This window comes from Solanum pennellii, chromosome 4, assembly GCF_001406875.1.
Source record: "Solanum pennellii chromosome 4, SPENNV200".
NCBI classification, from domain to species: Eukaryota; Viridiplantae; Streptophyta; class Magnoliopsida; order Solanales; family Solanaceae; genus Solanum; species Solanum pennellii.
The window spans coordinates 70,047,507-70,062,599 of record NC_028640.1 but is presented as its reverse complement, the minus strand read 5'-3'; the positions used below and the strand labels follow the sequence as shown (position 1 = coordinate 70,062,599).

General features: G+C 33.4%; 1 protein-coding gene across 1 annotated transcript; it reads left to right on the top strand.

The window, feature by feature from the left end:
• Window positions 1-11,782: 11,782 nt before the first annotated feature.
• LOC107017003 (F-box protein At5g03100-like) lies at window positions 11,783-14,669 on the top strand. Its single transcript, XM_015217294.2, has 3 exons — window positions 11,783-12,992; window positions 13,280-13,438; window positions 14,187-14,669. The coding sequence occupies exons 1-3, from the start codon at window positions 12,009-12,011 to the stop codon at window positions 14,547-14,549; spliced, it is 1,506 nt and encodes a 501-aa protein (XP_015072780.1). The 5' UTR covers window positions 11,783-12,008; the 3' UTR covers window positions 14,550-14,669.
• The last annotated feature ends 424 nt before the right edge of the window (window positions 14,670-15,093 follow it).

The window sequence follows — 15,093 nt, the reverse complement described above, 5'->3', positions numbered from 1 at the left end:
TTATTGTGTTATTCTACTGAACTTGGTAAATATTTAGTACCACTTGATGTGGTATTTTCAGAAACTTCATGACTCTTTTATACACCTCCTGTTTTCACAAGTCAGGGGGAGAAAGATGAGTGCTTAGCCTATCAGGTTACTCGTGTTGTGACCGAACAATCATCTAACATTGTTCATCTATGTTCTAATTCTTTTATTGAGCATCAATTGACTATCATGCCTTCAGACGCCGTTCAATCTGCACCAATACGACACCAATTGTTCAAGTTTACTTAAGAAGGCGAGAGATTAAAGATATATATACCCTACATCAACTCCTTCATTCTCAGATCCTTCTTCACTCGATCCTTCGAAAAACCTGGACTTCCATGATGCTCTTCAAAAAGGTACACATCAGTGTGAATCCATATATTTCACAACTAATTTTGTTTCTTACGTCACTTATCTCCTTCATCTAGTTGTTTGATTGACTCTGTAGACTCTGTCACTATCCCTAAAACAGTAAAAAGAAGCCTAGAGTCATTTTGGATGGCACGATGCAATGCTCGAAGAGATATATGCCAAAAATCACACTTCGGATTTAGTGGCTTAATTTACCCAAAGGAAAGAAAGCAGTAGGATGCAAGTGGGTCTTGCAGTCAAAATTAATCCTTATGGTTTTCCGCGAGACTTAAAGCCAGACTTGTGGCTAAAAGATTTGCTCAGACTTATGAGGTGAATTAATCCGACACTTTCTCCCCTGTAGCCAAGCTCACCTCTGTCCGCTTATTTATTTCATTTGATTCTTCTTGGCATTGGCCTTATACATAAGTTGGATATCAAGAATATGTTTCTTCATGATGATTTCCATGAAGAGGTATACATGGAACAACTAGGTTTATTGCTCTATGAGAAAGTTGGTCATATGAGGAAATCTTTATATGGTCTAAAGCAGAGTCCTCTTGCAAAGTTTGAAAAATTTACTAATGTTTTTCAAGAATTTGGATTGAAAAGAGCTAGTGTGATCATTCAGTATTCTACCGACAGTCAACTATTAGTATGAATTTAAAGAGTTGAATGAATAACTCTGTAGACTCATGGATTGTACAAGATAGATTGAAGTAAAGTCAAATCGCTATCCAGAAACTCTTGTTTTATGTAGATTGAGATCTTACCAGCCAGCTTGTTGTTGAATCTTTGTATTTAATGCTAAGGTCATAAAGACGAGACGAATTGGGACCAAAGCTTTCCATCTTCTTCTCTCTCTTTTTGTTCCCGCCTTTCAAGGATATGTTTCATTATCTGTTTGATTTGCCTACAATTTTTATTCTCTTCTATTACAGTGAATGATAATATTGTGAAATGAAGTGTTTGACATTTAGCTCTGTTATACAAGCCTTCTTATTTTGGTTAAAAATAAGCATCCATTTACATAATAAAAAAAGGAATTGATTTTTTCCCCAATTTTCCCCTTATTTACATACCAACTAATATTGTTGCTTGAGTTGTCGCGAAGCTTTTATTTTTTGTTAACTACTGTTATTTAGGTAGGAATAATAAGTATATATATCTACCGAACTTTTGATTTGTTGCACCTCCACTTACGTTTATGTCAAAATGTCTCAAATGCGAGCTCTGGATCCAGCTTAGTTTAGGCTGGAACGAACGTGCATAATGCATGCTTGCAGTATTCTTCAAGGCCAACGACTATTATTGGGTCATGGCTGAGCAATGCAGGTGTGTGGTAGGAAAATTCCCCACAAACTGATGCTGGAAATTAGGTCTTAAAAACTAAACACACTTAAGCTGCAAGAACATTGGAAAGTAGGTCTTCAATTTTCTTGTATTCTTTTTTGAATTATTTGCCCCGTACCTTCATCATTTAGAAATTAGAAATTTCAGGAGATCTGTAAGTGTATGCTCTTAAACGTGTCTGCCGCGGTTACAACTAAGCTTTCTTTCAACATTCTGTGTATCAAAGACATTCTTTATATTACTACTATTTTCATTGGGATTATTGCACCAGGTTCTATGCATGTTACATATTACAATATGACCAACTCAATATCCGGAGGTACTTCACCTTCAAGATGGAGCTTAGCAAGATTTCTTGCAGTTTGCGCCTCCTTAAAGAACACAGGGTCAAAAAGAAAGCGAGTGGGCAATGGGGTCGTGGGATCAAAGATGATTTTCTCGAGGGAAATAGCATTTTCCAAGAAGAATCTAACAAGTTCAACATGAGCTGCACCGCTATAAAACGCCCACAACTTCACCACTTTGAGGTGATGCAGTCCACATTTTGTGGCAGTCTTCCTACAGTCTCTAACAGTCTGGACAGAACATCCCAATATCAACTGCCACAGACACATACAACAAACAAACATAAGATTATTGTGCACAAAAAAATTGGATATTCAGAAAAAGGGTCATTGTTGAAATGGTTGAGATACAACACAGTAGACCAGAACAATTATGGATTGTGTTGTTAAATGCAAAGCATGGCAGGTTTGAGTTTTGGAATTTTTTTTCCCTCTTTATTTTGCATAGGGAAAAGAGTCTGATATACCCCTAAACTTTGTCATTTAGAGTTGATATACCCTTTGTTATGAAAGTGGCTCATATGTACCCCTACTTGTAAACAAATGACTTACATATACCCTTTCCCTCTAACGGAAATGAAAAAAAAAATTAATCTAAATTTTTATTATTTTTTTCGAAAAAATATAATCTCATATGATTAAATTTAATCCTCGCCAAACATATTTTTTGACTTTTTTTTTGTTTCAATGACTAATTTATAATTATTATTTTGATAGTCAAATTTATTTATGTTTTACTAATATTCTTGTAAAACTTATTGTACATGACCAATTTTTTTCTTCGAATACGAAATTAAATTACAACAATACACACAAAAAATAGTTTAATCTTTTATTCTTTAAACTAAGGAACGAAAGAAAAAACAAAATAAGAATAAGAAATTCAAATAATTATAGTAAAAGAAGTCAAAAAATAATTTATGTATGAAAAAAATTAAAATATACCTTGAACTTTGATAGAAGAATCATATATACCCTTAAATAATTCTTTTTAAAAAAATTAGAAGTAATAAATATAAATTTAAAACTAATTTTTTAACTTATATGTGAGCCATTTTGTAACAGTAGGGGTATATGTGAGCCGTTTGTATAACGGTAAGGGCATATATGAGCCACTTTTATAACGAGGGGTATATCAGCTCCAAATGACAAAGTTGAGGGGTATATCAGACTCTTTTCCCTTTTGCATAAAAACCAACTAGTTTTATTCTTTTTAACAATACTGACCTCCATAGGTCGGAAATTACCGACTCAATTTGAGGTCGGTATTCACTATTTTTTTAGTAGTGTTTTATACTTCAAGCTTCATAGTCTACTACTGAACCATGAGTTTTTCATGGCTCGTCCATGTCCTCCCTAGATATTCCTTACTGTAGGCGGTACACCTGCGACTAATATTCTCAGTGTTAGTTTCATGGTGATATATAAACAAAACCCTGTCAAATGAAAAACAACTCTCTAAGAGGCCATGGTAGATCGTACAGGGGTCGAGGTGGCCACAATCAGTATCACCACAACAACCATGGTAATAACAACTCACCCATGGAACAACCTTGGAATGTAAATAATGACACGAATAGATTTATTATTTGTACGTCAGAATACACTGCTTGATAATCACACACTAAAATAACTCCATTTATTTCATAAAAATAAGTAACACACAATTTTTTTTAATAAAAGTCACAAAATAATTGGTAAGTGAAGGATCTATGAAGAAGCAGGGACGGAGAAGAGTTTGGATTGATTGATGAAATAATTTACAAGTATTGTCATCAATTACGGTAACCAAAAGAAATATTGAAAAGGGAGATTCATCGGATAATGTTGAAGCATCCAATATGAATAATAAGTGATACATTTAGTTAAAAGATGTGAATTAGAGTTGTTGAGCTGACATTAGTTTGTTAGAAGCAGTTACCAACTACATGATGTATAAATAGGGCCCTTAGTGCAGAATGAAAACAGATCATCTTCTTCAATCAATGCAATTTACATTTCTTTTCTCTCTAATCTGAATTGTTAACATGGTATCAGAGCAGGTGCTTTGCACCAAAAACTTTTGAAATTTTTTCCGCAAAATAGCTAGATCCAGATCAGAATCATGATCGAGGAAAGTGGGAATGTTCAGCCACAGGCAACAACAATGATCGATCACAATCATGTTCTATATTTGCAGGCTTCGGATACTCCAGGATCGATTCTAGTTCCAACTCAGTTATCTGGAGCTGAAAATTATGGATTGTGGAGCAGATCGATGAGGATTGCTCTGCTTGGAATAGGAAAACTCGGTTTTGTGAATGGAGCCTGCAAAAGGGAAACACAACGGAATGATTTGAAGGTTTTATGGGATAAATGTGATGCCATTGTGCATTCATGGATCATGAACTCTCTTTCGAAGCACTTGCTGAACGGAATAGTATATGGATCCAATGCACATGCTGTGTGGGAAGACCTCAAGGAGAGATTCAACAAGGTGAATTGTATGAGAATTTTTCAGCTACACAAGGAAATTGCTACTATGTCTCAAGGTACGGATTCTGTTTCTATATATCACTCTAAGTTGAAGGAGTTATGGGATGAGTATGATATGATTGTACCAGTGCCAAGCTGTGGATGTGATAAATCGAAGGATTATGTAGAACACCTTCAGGAACAGAGATTGTTGCAATTTTTATCTGGTTTAAACGATTCATATGATCATACTAGGAGGCAGATCTTACTGAAAACTGTTGCTCCTTCAGTAAATCAGGCATATGCAATGATCATTGAGGTAGAAAGTGACAAATCTATTGGTGTGAACTCTCTGAAACAACTTGATCCTTTGGCAATAAATTTTGGCCGTGGAAGAGGTCATGCATATCAAGGATTTACTGGTAGAGGACAACCATATCAAGGTGCTATTGGAAGAGGACAACCTTACAAAGGTAAAAAACCTTTTCTAGTGTGTGATTGGTGCCAAAAGACAGGACACACTTAGGAACATTGCTGGAAAATAATTGGATATCCAAAAGATGGACAAGATAAAAAGAAAATTCATACTGCTGTAAATAATGTGACTGGTGAGAATGCTTATAAACAGCCAGGAGGCATGGAAGAGAAGGCAATTAATGAGCATGGAAGAAGAGGAATCATGTTTAATGATGAGCAGTATAAACAAATCCTTGGCCTGCTAAGCAAGGATGCCAACACCAGTTCTACTCAACAGGCTCAACAATGCCATGATCACCAGGGGAACATGACAGGTATGACTGCATGTTTTATGTCACAAATAGCAGTAGGTGAATGGATTGTTGATTCAGGAGCAACACACCATGTTACAACAGACATAAAAAGGATAGAAGAAATCATCCAAACAGTAGGTAAAGCAGAAGATAAAGTACAGCTTCCCACAGGGCATAAGGCACATACGACTGCCACAGACACATACAACAAACAAACATAAGATTATTGTGCACAAAAAAATTGGATATTCAGAAAAAAGGGTCTTATTGTTGAAATGGTTGAGATACAACACAGTAGACGAGAACAATTATGGATTGTGTTGTTAAATGCAAAGCATGGCAGGTTTGAGTTTTGGACTTTTTTTTCCCTCTTTATTTTGCATAAAAACCAACTAGTTTTATTCTTTTAACAATACTAACCTCCAGAGGTCGGAAATTACCGACTCAATTTAAGGTCGGTATTCACTGTTTTTTTAGTAGTGTTTCATACTTCAAGCTTCATAGTCTACTACTGAACCATGAGTTTTTCATGGCTCGTCCATGTCCTCCCTAGATATTCCTTACTGTAGGCGATACACCTGCGACTAATATTCTCAGTGTTAGTTTCATGGTGATATATAAACAAAACCCTGTCAAATGAAAAACAACTCTCTAAGAGGCCATGGTAGATCGTACAGGGGTCGAGGTGGACAACAACTATTGCTGAAGTTTTCTATTGTGTGTATGGTTAATAAGAACAAAAAGATGAATGAATTATTACAAACCCAAATTACATATTGATTATTTAATTAATCAAATTCCACATATATGAGAGGAAAAAATTTAAGTAAAAAGGAATTTTTTGATTTTGGATCAGACTCTACTCCAATAATTAACTCACTGAGTGAGAATTGTTCGAGACGAAAAAACAATCTGTTCTTCAGAGAATATATGACAAGGGAGAAATGAGGAGATGTTGATAATAATCATACAAAAATTCAATTTTTACTTGAGCATAGTGATCAGGGAGTCCCGTGTGGAAGGGCTCTCGCTCAACAGATCAAAGGTACGCCGGAGAGGCGAAAGAGAATTTTTCAAGCCTGCAAGCAACAATGGCTTTTCTACCCGGTAGCAAAGGTGCGATGCAGACTCGGCTTAAGTTCGGTTTCCCCTGGAAATGCTGGAATAAGCTTTTCTTTCTCTTAATTAGTGAATATGAGCTCATAGGGAGTTGGAATGAACTTGGTTAGATGGGACTAATAAGAAGGGATAGGATTCAAAGTAACTCTCGACGGGAGAATATATCTAGTCTATTCAGGAAGAATCACAGCAATTCCCCAATCCTCAATCAATGGGACATGTCCGGAAAGTGTTTTTGCCTCAATCATTAGCTCGGATAGTCCCCGTTTCTAGTGTTTTAGTCACCTTTCAATGGCTCCCTTAATTATGTGGCCACATATTAGTTCTTTCTGCACCGCCAGCAGAACGCACGAAAAATTAATAAAGTAAATGGTGCCTTATATATCGGTCGTCAAGAAAAAAGGTTCTTGTTAGCTACATTTTCTTGCCGGACTGTTCATTAGCCTACCATCCTATGACATATACTGGCCCCATTGCAATTCTCTTTCTTAAAGCTACATCAGGTACGAGTTTTGGTGTGATATGTTTCAGGCGACTAATGAGCACTAAGGAACAAGACGATGTTTGCATTATGATAAATTTATAACTCATCCCTACATTGGTGTTTCTTCTGCATGCTCGTTTCTTGAGAGCGCTCGCCATTCACAATCAAGAGTTATTTCCTTAAGTTGCATGTATGTAAAATTCTCCTCTTCCGCTGCAGCTTTAGAATCAATGGAACTGGATGTCTTATTTTCAAAGTCTTGTGGTTCAAAAGATCTATTTTTTGCTATCTCGTTATTTGCAGGTGAAGTTTGGATTACAATGGAATTGGATGGCTTATTTTCCAAGTCTAGTGGTACAAAAAATCTATTTTCTTTAATCTTGTTATTTACAGGTTAACTTTGGATTATACTTCTCCGGAGTGCTGGATAATGTGGTGTTCTACTCGGAGCATATGCAAGAGATGAGAGTTGCAAGATCAATTTACTTGATTGAGTATGATCTAGCTCAAACCAGAAATGATGTTGCTTAAAACAGTTCTCCTTAATTATTGTCTAAACATATCTTTTGGCAGTGGTACACAATGTTTTGTGTACCACTGTCAGAAGATGTATTTAGACCAATAATTAAGGGCAACTATTTTAAGCATTTCTGGTTTGAGCTAGATCATACTCAATTTAGCAAATTAATCTCGCAATTCTCATCTCTTGCCAATGCTCCGAGTAGAACACCACATTATCCAGCACTCCGAAGAAGTATAATCCAAAGTTCACCTGCAAATAACAAAAATAAAAGAAGATAGATAATTTGAATCACGAGCCTTGGAAAATAAGTGATCCAATTCCACTGTAATCCAAAGCTCACCTGCAAATAACGAGATAGCATCAAATAGATCTTTTGAACCGCAAGACTTGGAAAACAAGTCATCCAGTTCCATTGATTCTCAAGATGCATTGGATGGGAAAATTTTTTTATATACATGAAACTTAAAGAAATAGCTCTTAATTGTGAACGACCAGCGCTCTCTAGAAATAGGCATGCAGAAGAAAACACCGCTGCACAACTTGTTCATTCTGATCTGATCTTCTGTGATTGTTTCATAATGGTCATGTTTTTACATGAACAAATGTGTTCATTCAATTTAAAGCCCTAACGAAATCCAAAGAGGAAAGGTGTGTCGGATAGAAAAGGAAAATTCATCAAAACCAAAAGGTGTGTTAGATAGAAATGGAAAAATCATCAAAACCAAAAGGTGTATTTAATAGAAAAGGAAAAATCATTAAAACCAAAAGGTTTGTTTAATAGAAAAGGAAAATTCATTAAAACCAAAAGGTGTGTTGGATAGAAAAGGAAAATTTATTAAAATAAAAGGTGTGTTTGATAGAAAAGGAAAAATCATTAAAATCAAAAGGTGTGTTGGATAGAAAAGGAAAATTAATTAAAATAAAAAGGTGTGTTGGATAGAAAAGGAAAAATCATTAAAACCAAAAGGTTTGTCTAATAGAAAAGGAAAATTCATTAAAATTAAAAGGTGTGTTGGATAGAAAAGGAAAAATCATTAAAACCAAAAGGTTTGTCTAATAGAAAAGGAAAATTCATTAAAATAAAAAGGTGTGTTGGATAGAAAAGGAAAAATCATTAAAACCAAAAGGTTTGTCTAATAGAAAAGGAAAATTCATTAAAATTAAAAGGTGTGTTGGATAGAAAAGGAAAAATCATTAAAACCAAAAGGTTTGTCTAATAGAAAAGGAAAATTCATTAAAATTAAAAGGTGTGTTGGATAGAAAAGGAAAAATCATTAAAACCAAAAGGTTTGTCTAATAGAAAAGGAAAATTCATTAAAATAAAAAGGTGTGTTGGATAGAAAAGGAAAAATCATCAAAACCTTAGCAAGCCTTTCTGCAGCCAAAAGAGTATACATAACTGAACACTAATAAAACAGATACAATTAAAACCCTAGCCCCAAAAATATGGATCTATAGTCTCTATTCCCAAATCCCAAAGAAACAAAGAAGCAAAATGAGAAGAGTTGATCGAATCAGTAAGTTATCGGACACTCTTATTATTAAGATTCTCTCCCTTTTTCCGACGAAAGATGCCTTCACAACCTCTATTCTTCAAAAAGATGGCTGTAGAGAATAGCAGAAGAAAAAAGGTATAATCAAGGGACCTTTTGCTTGTCAATTTTGGAACTATAAGAAGCAACAAGGCAAAGTCGGAAATATAGACAGAACTTTTTAATATTAGAGCAGCAAAGGAGAGGTAGTACATTGTCTGTGAAGGAAATGAACTTATTAATCACATTCTCTCTATTGGACCAATTGGTATTTCGGTTGTCAAAAATAAGGTTGTCTATAGAAGTCCAGGGGTATTGCCAACGTTTAGAGAGAACAAATGCCCCTGGCAATACCCCTGGACTTCTATAGACAACCTTATTTTTGACAACCGAAATACCAATTGGTCCAATAGAGAGAATGTGATTAATAAGTTCATTTCCTTTACAGACAATGTACAACCTCTCCTTTGCTGCTCTAATATTAAAAAGTTCTGTCTATATTTCCGATTTTGCCTATTTGCTTCTTAATGCCACATGCCCTGATGAACATCAAGTTATAAGGAAACTCGTCCAAGATTATCTTCATAAGTTGAGCAATACAACCGAGTTAACGATTGGGACTTGGTACACCGAGGTATGTTTTGTCGTAAAGACTTTATTTTCTTTAGGTATATAAATATCATGAAGAGATAGCATTTAGAATATAACACAACTTAAGAACTTCTACACATTATCAAGGACTACTAGCTAATACAAAACTATTCTAACCTTTTGTAAAATTTTTTGTCAACTTTCTAAAGTCGGGTACTTCATTCACTGTTCACTTACATTGTCAGTTGGTCAGATTTTTCATAAAATTTACATCGGATTTTTCTTCCTTTTTTATCGTTCTTGTTTTCTAAATCCTTCACTTATTTCTTTGGAATAACCATATCAGGTACTAATTGAAATGCAAATGTCTAACTCCAGATTTGCGTATCACAAAATTTTATTTCTATGGTGCAACTATCCTGTTAAAAGCCTCACCTCATGTGGAGTCACTCGACATAACTATGACAACTACTTTGGTATCTTTTTGGAACTTTTGCTCTTCTATTTACAAATTCATTTGTTAAGAAATTGTACTCCCCACAACACCCCTACCCGATTTTTTTCTCACATCAAACAGTGTTTGACATTTAGAGAAATGGACAAATGAACAAATCACTTAAACAACATCAAAATAAGAAAAGAAAAAAAGATAAATAATATGAATAAATTATATTCAGGCACTCCTTTTGTTCCATTTTACTAGTCCAATGTTCAAATATATTTTTTTCCTTTTATTTATTTATTTTAACAAATTAATAGAGATTTTTTATTCATTTAATTATTTCCTTAAATTTATAGAATACTAGTAATGTAAGGTAGATTTCAAATCTAAATTAATATATGCAATCGAGTTAAATAAGTACTTAATAAATATTCTTTCAAAATGAGTACAAAGTTTATACTAGAATATTGAAAGGAAAAAAGAAAGAACACATTATCCCAACTCAACAATAACCTAATCAAAGATGTTATTAAATAATTTTTTTTATTTATGTAAGGCATAAGACAATAATTCGAAAACTCATAATACTGTTTGTTGCCAAGCAAGAATATGAAATAATAAAATTACAAAAACTTAAAATATAAATAAACTTATAATAATATCAATTCTCAATTAGTGCAAATTGCAGAGAATGTAATTTATTGTAGAAGACACTTGTACTATATGAAATCATTGTTTGGCTATATCCAGATGGATCTTAGGCGATGTGCATTTGAGTTGGGATATTTGGCTAAAGAACATGATATTCATTTCCTATCAAGCTTCGAGTTTCCCTACCTCGAGAATGAAGTGTGCTTCTCGATATTCACTTCGATTGGTTGAGAAATTGGTAGGTTGCTCAAGATCGTCAACCAGTTCTGTGATCATTTGGCAGAAAGGAGCTTTCCGTGACTAGATTGTACAAATGTTACTTCGTATTTAGTTTTTGATTTACTGCTGGTGGTAAAAATCTTGAATTTGTCTTTGTAACAAATAAGTACTATCTGTTCCTGTTATCTTGTCGTTGTGACATATATACCAAATTTTATGGTTGTTTGGTTTCTCATAAAACTTTTCTTATGACTACGTTAGCATCAAAGTTAAAAGTGACCCAAGACTAATGATATTACGAACATCCACAGAAAGACTGAGCCAATCTGCATTTGCCTGTCATTAATTCACTGGACAATTCTAATTATTTTTTTACTATGAAGAACGCACAAAGTTTAAAATAAGTCAAACAATTTATATCTATTTTATTATGATACTTTATAAAACTACCTGATAGCTTAATGCAATAGTACTAAAAAATGGAATGTGAGAAGTACATCTGAAAAAATATGAATTATCGACGAGAATTATTTGAAAAGGGAAGAAATGATTTACTCTATGAAACAAAAATAAAATATAATATTAAAGGAGAGAAGAAAAAAAAAATTGGCAGTAAATAAAATAAATGGTAGTGGAAAAATGTTCTTATTGTGCCTTACCGGAAAAGTTACAAATCTTTGGAAAAGTCACAATCTTTCAGAAAGGTCGTCACCTTTCATAAGAGTTATAACTTTCCATAAAAGTCACAACTTTTCATAAAAATCGCAACTTTTCATAAAAGTCACAGCTTTTCATAAAAGTCGCAACTCTTCATTTTCCATTCACACTTTTTTTAAAACCCAACAATTTCTTTAAAAGAAGAATAAATGATACCCCTTTTGTATGTAGATGCATGATTCTTATCGTGTCGATCGTTGTTTTAGCACATCATTATCAGTTTTTGGTACTTTACTCATTCATGTATAGATTCAAAGTAAATCTATTTAAGGAAACAAGATTAGAAAAAATCCTAAATAGCTCTACCTAATGTACATTATATATATAGTCTTCATTGTGAAACAAGAGCAAAACCCAAAGGGATAACTTGTGTTGGATAGAAAAAGAAAAACCATTCAAACACTGGAAAGCCTTTTTGCACCCAAAAGATGGATCTTTGGCCTCCATTATTAAAGAAAAGAAGAAGCAAAAGAGTTAAAAATGATAGTATCAGTGAGTTACCGGACGCTCTTATTCTACAGATTCTCTCCCTTTTGCCAACGAAAGATGCTTTCACAACTTCTATTCTCTCCAAAAGGTGGCAATATCTATGGCGTTCAGTTTATAGCTTCTTTATCCAGTGTGAAGATAAATCACAAACGAAAAACTTTATATCTTTTGTGAATTATGCATTAGATAAGTCTACTTGTTCCAAAATTATAAATTTTCATCTGGATTTCACTCACTTGTCCAAATATGAGTCACAACTCAAATTTGTTGATGATGAATTATTGTTCCCAATCTCCCGATGGCTTTCTACTGCTGTCAAAAAAAATGTTGAAAATGTTGTATTGCTATCAGATTCATATGACTATGAATCCATTGACTTGCCTGACACTATCTACAAGTGCTCCACCTTGATAACATTGGATCTCACGCGTTGTACATTTAATGACGAATTCTTCATAGATTGGAAATTTTTAAAGACCTTGAAGTTGAATGACCTTAAGTTACAGGATGACATAATCGTAAAAATACTCTCAGGTTGTCCTGCTTTGGAAAACCTCGAAATTTCTGAATTCTACGGATTGAGTCATCTGGAAATCAATTCTTCAAATTTAAAGAGGCTTAAGTTCGAAGATTATTCTTCATACTATGATGAATTTGATCATCCCTCTTTGGATATTATTGCCCCGAATATTCAACATTTGGAGATCTCTGAAGATATGTATGATCTCAAATGTAGGCTAATAAATGTATCATCGGTGGTAACTGCTAAGCTAAATTTCCAAATGAGTTGCACATCGATTGCTAAAGGTGCTTCTAGTGCCACATGCCCTGATGAACATCAAGTTATAAGGAAACTCGTCCAAGATTATCTTCATAAGTTGAAGAATACAACCGAGTTAACGATTGGGACTTGGTACACCGAGGTATGTTTTGTCGTAAAGACTTTATTTTCTTTAGGTATATAAATATCATGAAGAGATAGCATTTAGAATATAACACAACTTAAGAACTTCTACACATTATCAAGGACTACTAGCACTAATACAAAACTTTTGCAAATTTTTTTGTCAACTTTCTAAAGTCGGGTACTTCATTTACTACATTGTAAGTTGGTCAGATTTTCCATAAAATTTACATCGGATTTTTCATCCTTTTTTATCGTTCTTGTTTTCTAGATCCTTCACTAATTTCTTTGGAATAACCATATCAGGTACTAATGCAATTTGAAGAGATGCCACTTCCAGAATTGAAATGCAAATGTCTAACTCTAGATTTGCGTATAATAAAATTTTATTTCTATGGAGCAATTATCCTGTTGAAAGCCTCACCTCATGTGGAGTCACTCAACATAACTATGACAACTACTTTGGTATCTTTCTGGAACTTTGCTCTTCTATTTACAAATTTATTTTTTAAGAAATTTTAATATTGTACTCCCCACCCCAGCCCTACCCTATTTTTTTTCTCACATCAAACAGTGTTTGACATTTAAAGAATTGGACAAATGAACAAATCACTTTAACAAGATCAAAATAAGAAAAGAAAAAAAAATTATACGAATAAATTATATTCAAGCAGTCCTTTTGTTCCATTTTACTAGTCCAATGTTCAAAATTATTTTTTTTCCTTTTATTTATTTATTTTAACAAATTAATAGAGATTTTTTATTCATTTAATTATTTCCTTAAATTTATAAGAATACTAGTAATCTAAGATAGATTTCAAATCTAAATTATTTTCTCGCACTCGAGTTAAATAAGTACTTAATAAATATTCTTTCAAAATGAGTACAAAGTTTATACTAGAATATTGAAAGGAAAAAAGAAAGAATACATTATCGCAATTCAACAATAACCTAATCAAAGATGTTATTAAATAATTTTTTATTTATATAAGGCATCAGACAATAACTCGATAACTCATAAGTTGTTTGTTTCCAAGAAAGAATAAAATTACAAAAAAAATAATATAAACAACTTATAATAATGTCAATTCCCAATCAGTGCAAATTGCAGAGAATGTACTTTATTGCAGCAGAGACTTGTACTATATGAAATCATTGTTTTGTAACTTTTGTGAATTGTGATTTTTCATTTGACTATATCCTCTCTATCCAGATGGATCATGGGCGATGTGCATTTGAGTTAGGATATTTGGCCAAAGAACATGATATTTATTTCCTGTCAAGCTTCGGGTTTCCCAACCTCAAGAATGTCAAGGTTTTCAGTTCTTCAAAGATGTGTTTGAAAGGGAATATTGAATGGGATAATGATGACCTTCTCAAACTTTCAGAATTTATACTAATGAATGCAACGGTTTTGGAGAAGTTCACAATTATATCAAAGAGGAAGACTTGTAAGATTTGTTCAATGAAGTGTGCTTCTCGGTATTCACTTCGATTGGCTGAGAAATTGGCAGGTTGCTCAAGATCGTCAACCACATCTGTGATTATTTGCCAGGAAGGAGCTTCCCGTTACTAGATTACGCAAATGCTACTTTGTATTTAGTTTAGGTTTACTGCTCCTAGTGAAAATCTTGAATTTGTCTATGTAACTAATAAGTGCTATTGGTTCCTGTATCTATTGTCCTAGTGACATATATACCAAATGTTATGGTTGTTTGGTTTCTCATGAAACTTTTCTTAGTTGCATTTTAGACGTTTCTATTGTGCCCGTTTTCAGAATTTCTTATGAAATGTTGTGTTTTGATAACTTTGTCGATGATATAAAGGTATTACGACCACACTACTCAAAAAATGCATTGATGAATTATTTAAGGAAAAGGGTGAAATATTCGAGGAGAGAAAAACTAAGTCTATCTGCATTTGTCCGTCATTAAATCAGTGGACCAAATGACAACAATAACTATTTTTCACTATAAAGAATGCACAAAAGTTAAAATAATTCAAACAATTCATGGTTATATTATTATGATACACTATAAAACTACTTGATAGCTTAATGCAATAGTAAAAGGGATATGAGAAGTACACTTGAAAAGAATATGAATTACATATTATACTTA

Coding starts and splice junctions, on each gene's coding strand:
- LOC107017003 (XM_015217294.2), top strand. CDS start 12,009: ATGGATCTTTGGCCTCCATTATTAAAGAAAAGAAGAAGCAAAAGAGTT. Junction 12,993..13,279: donor TTGGGACTTGGTACACCGAG/GTATGTTTTGTC, acceptor TAACCATATCAG/GTACTAATGCAATTTGAAGA. Junction 13,439..14,186: donor TAACTATGACAACTACTTTG/GTATCTTTCTGG, acceptor CTCTCTATCCAG/ATGGATCATGGGCGATGTGC.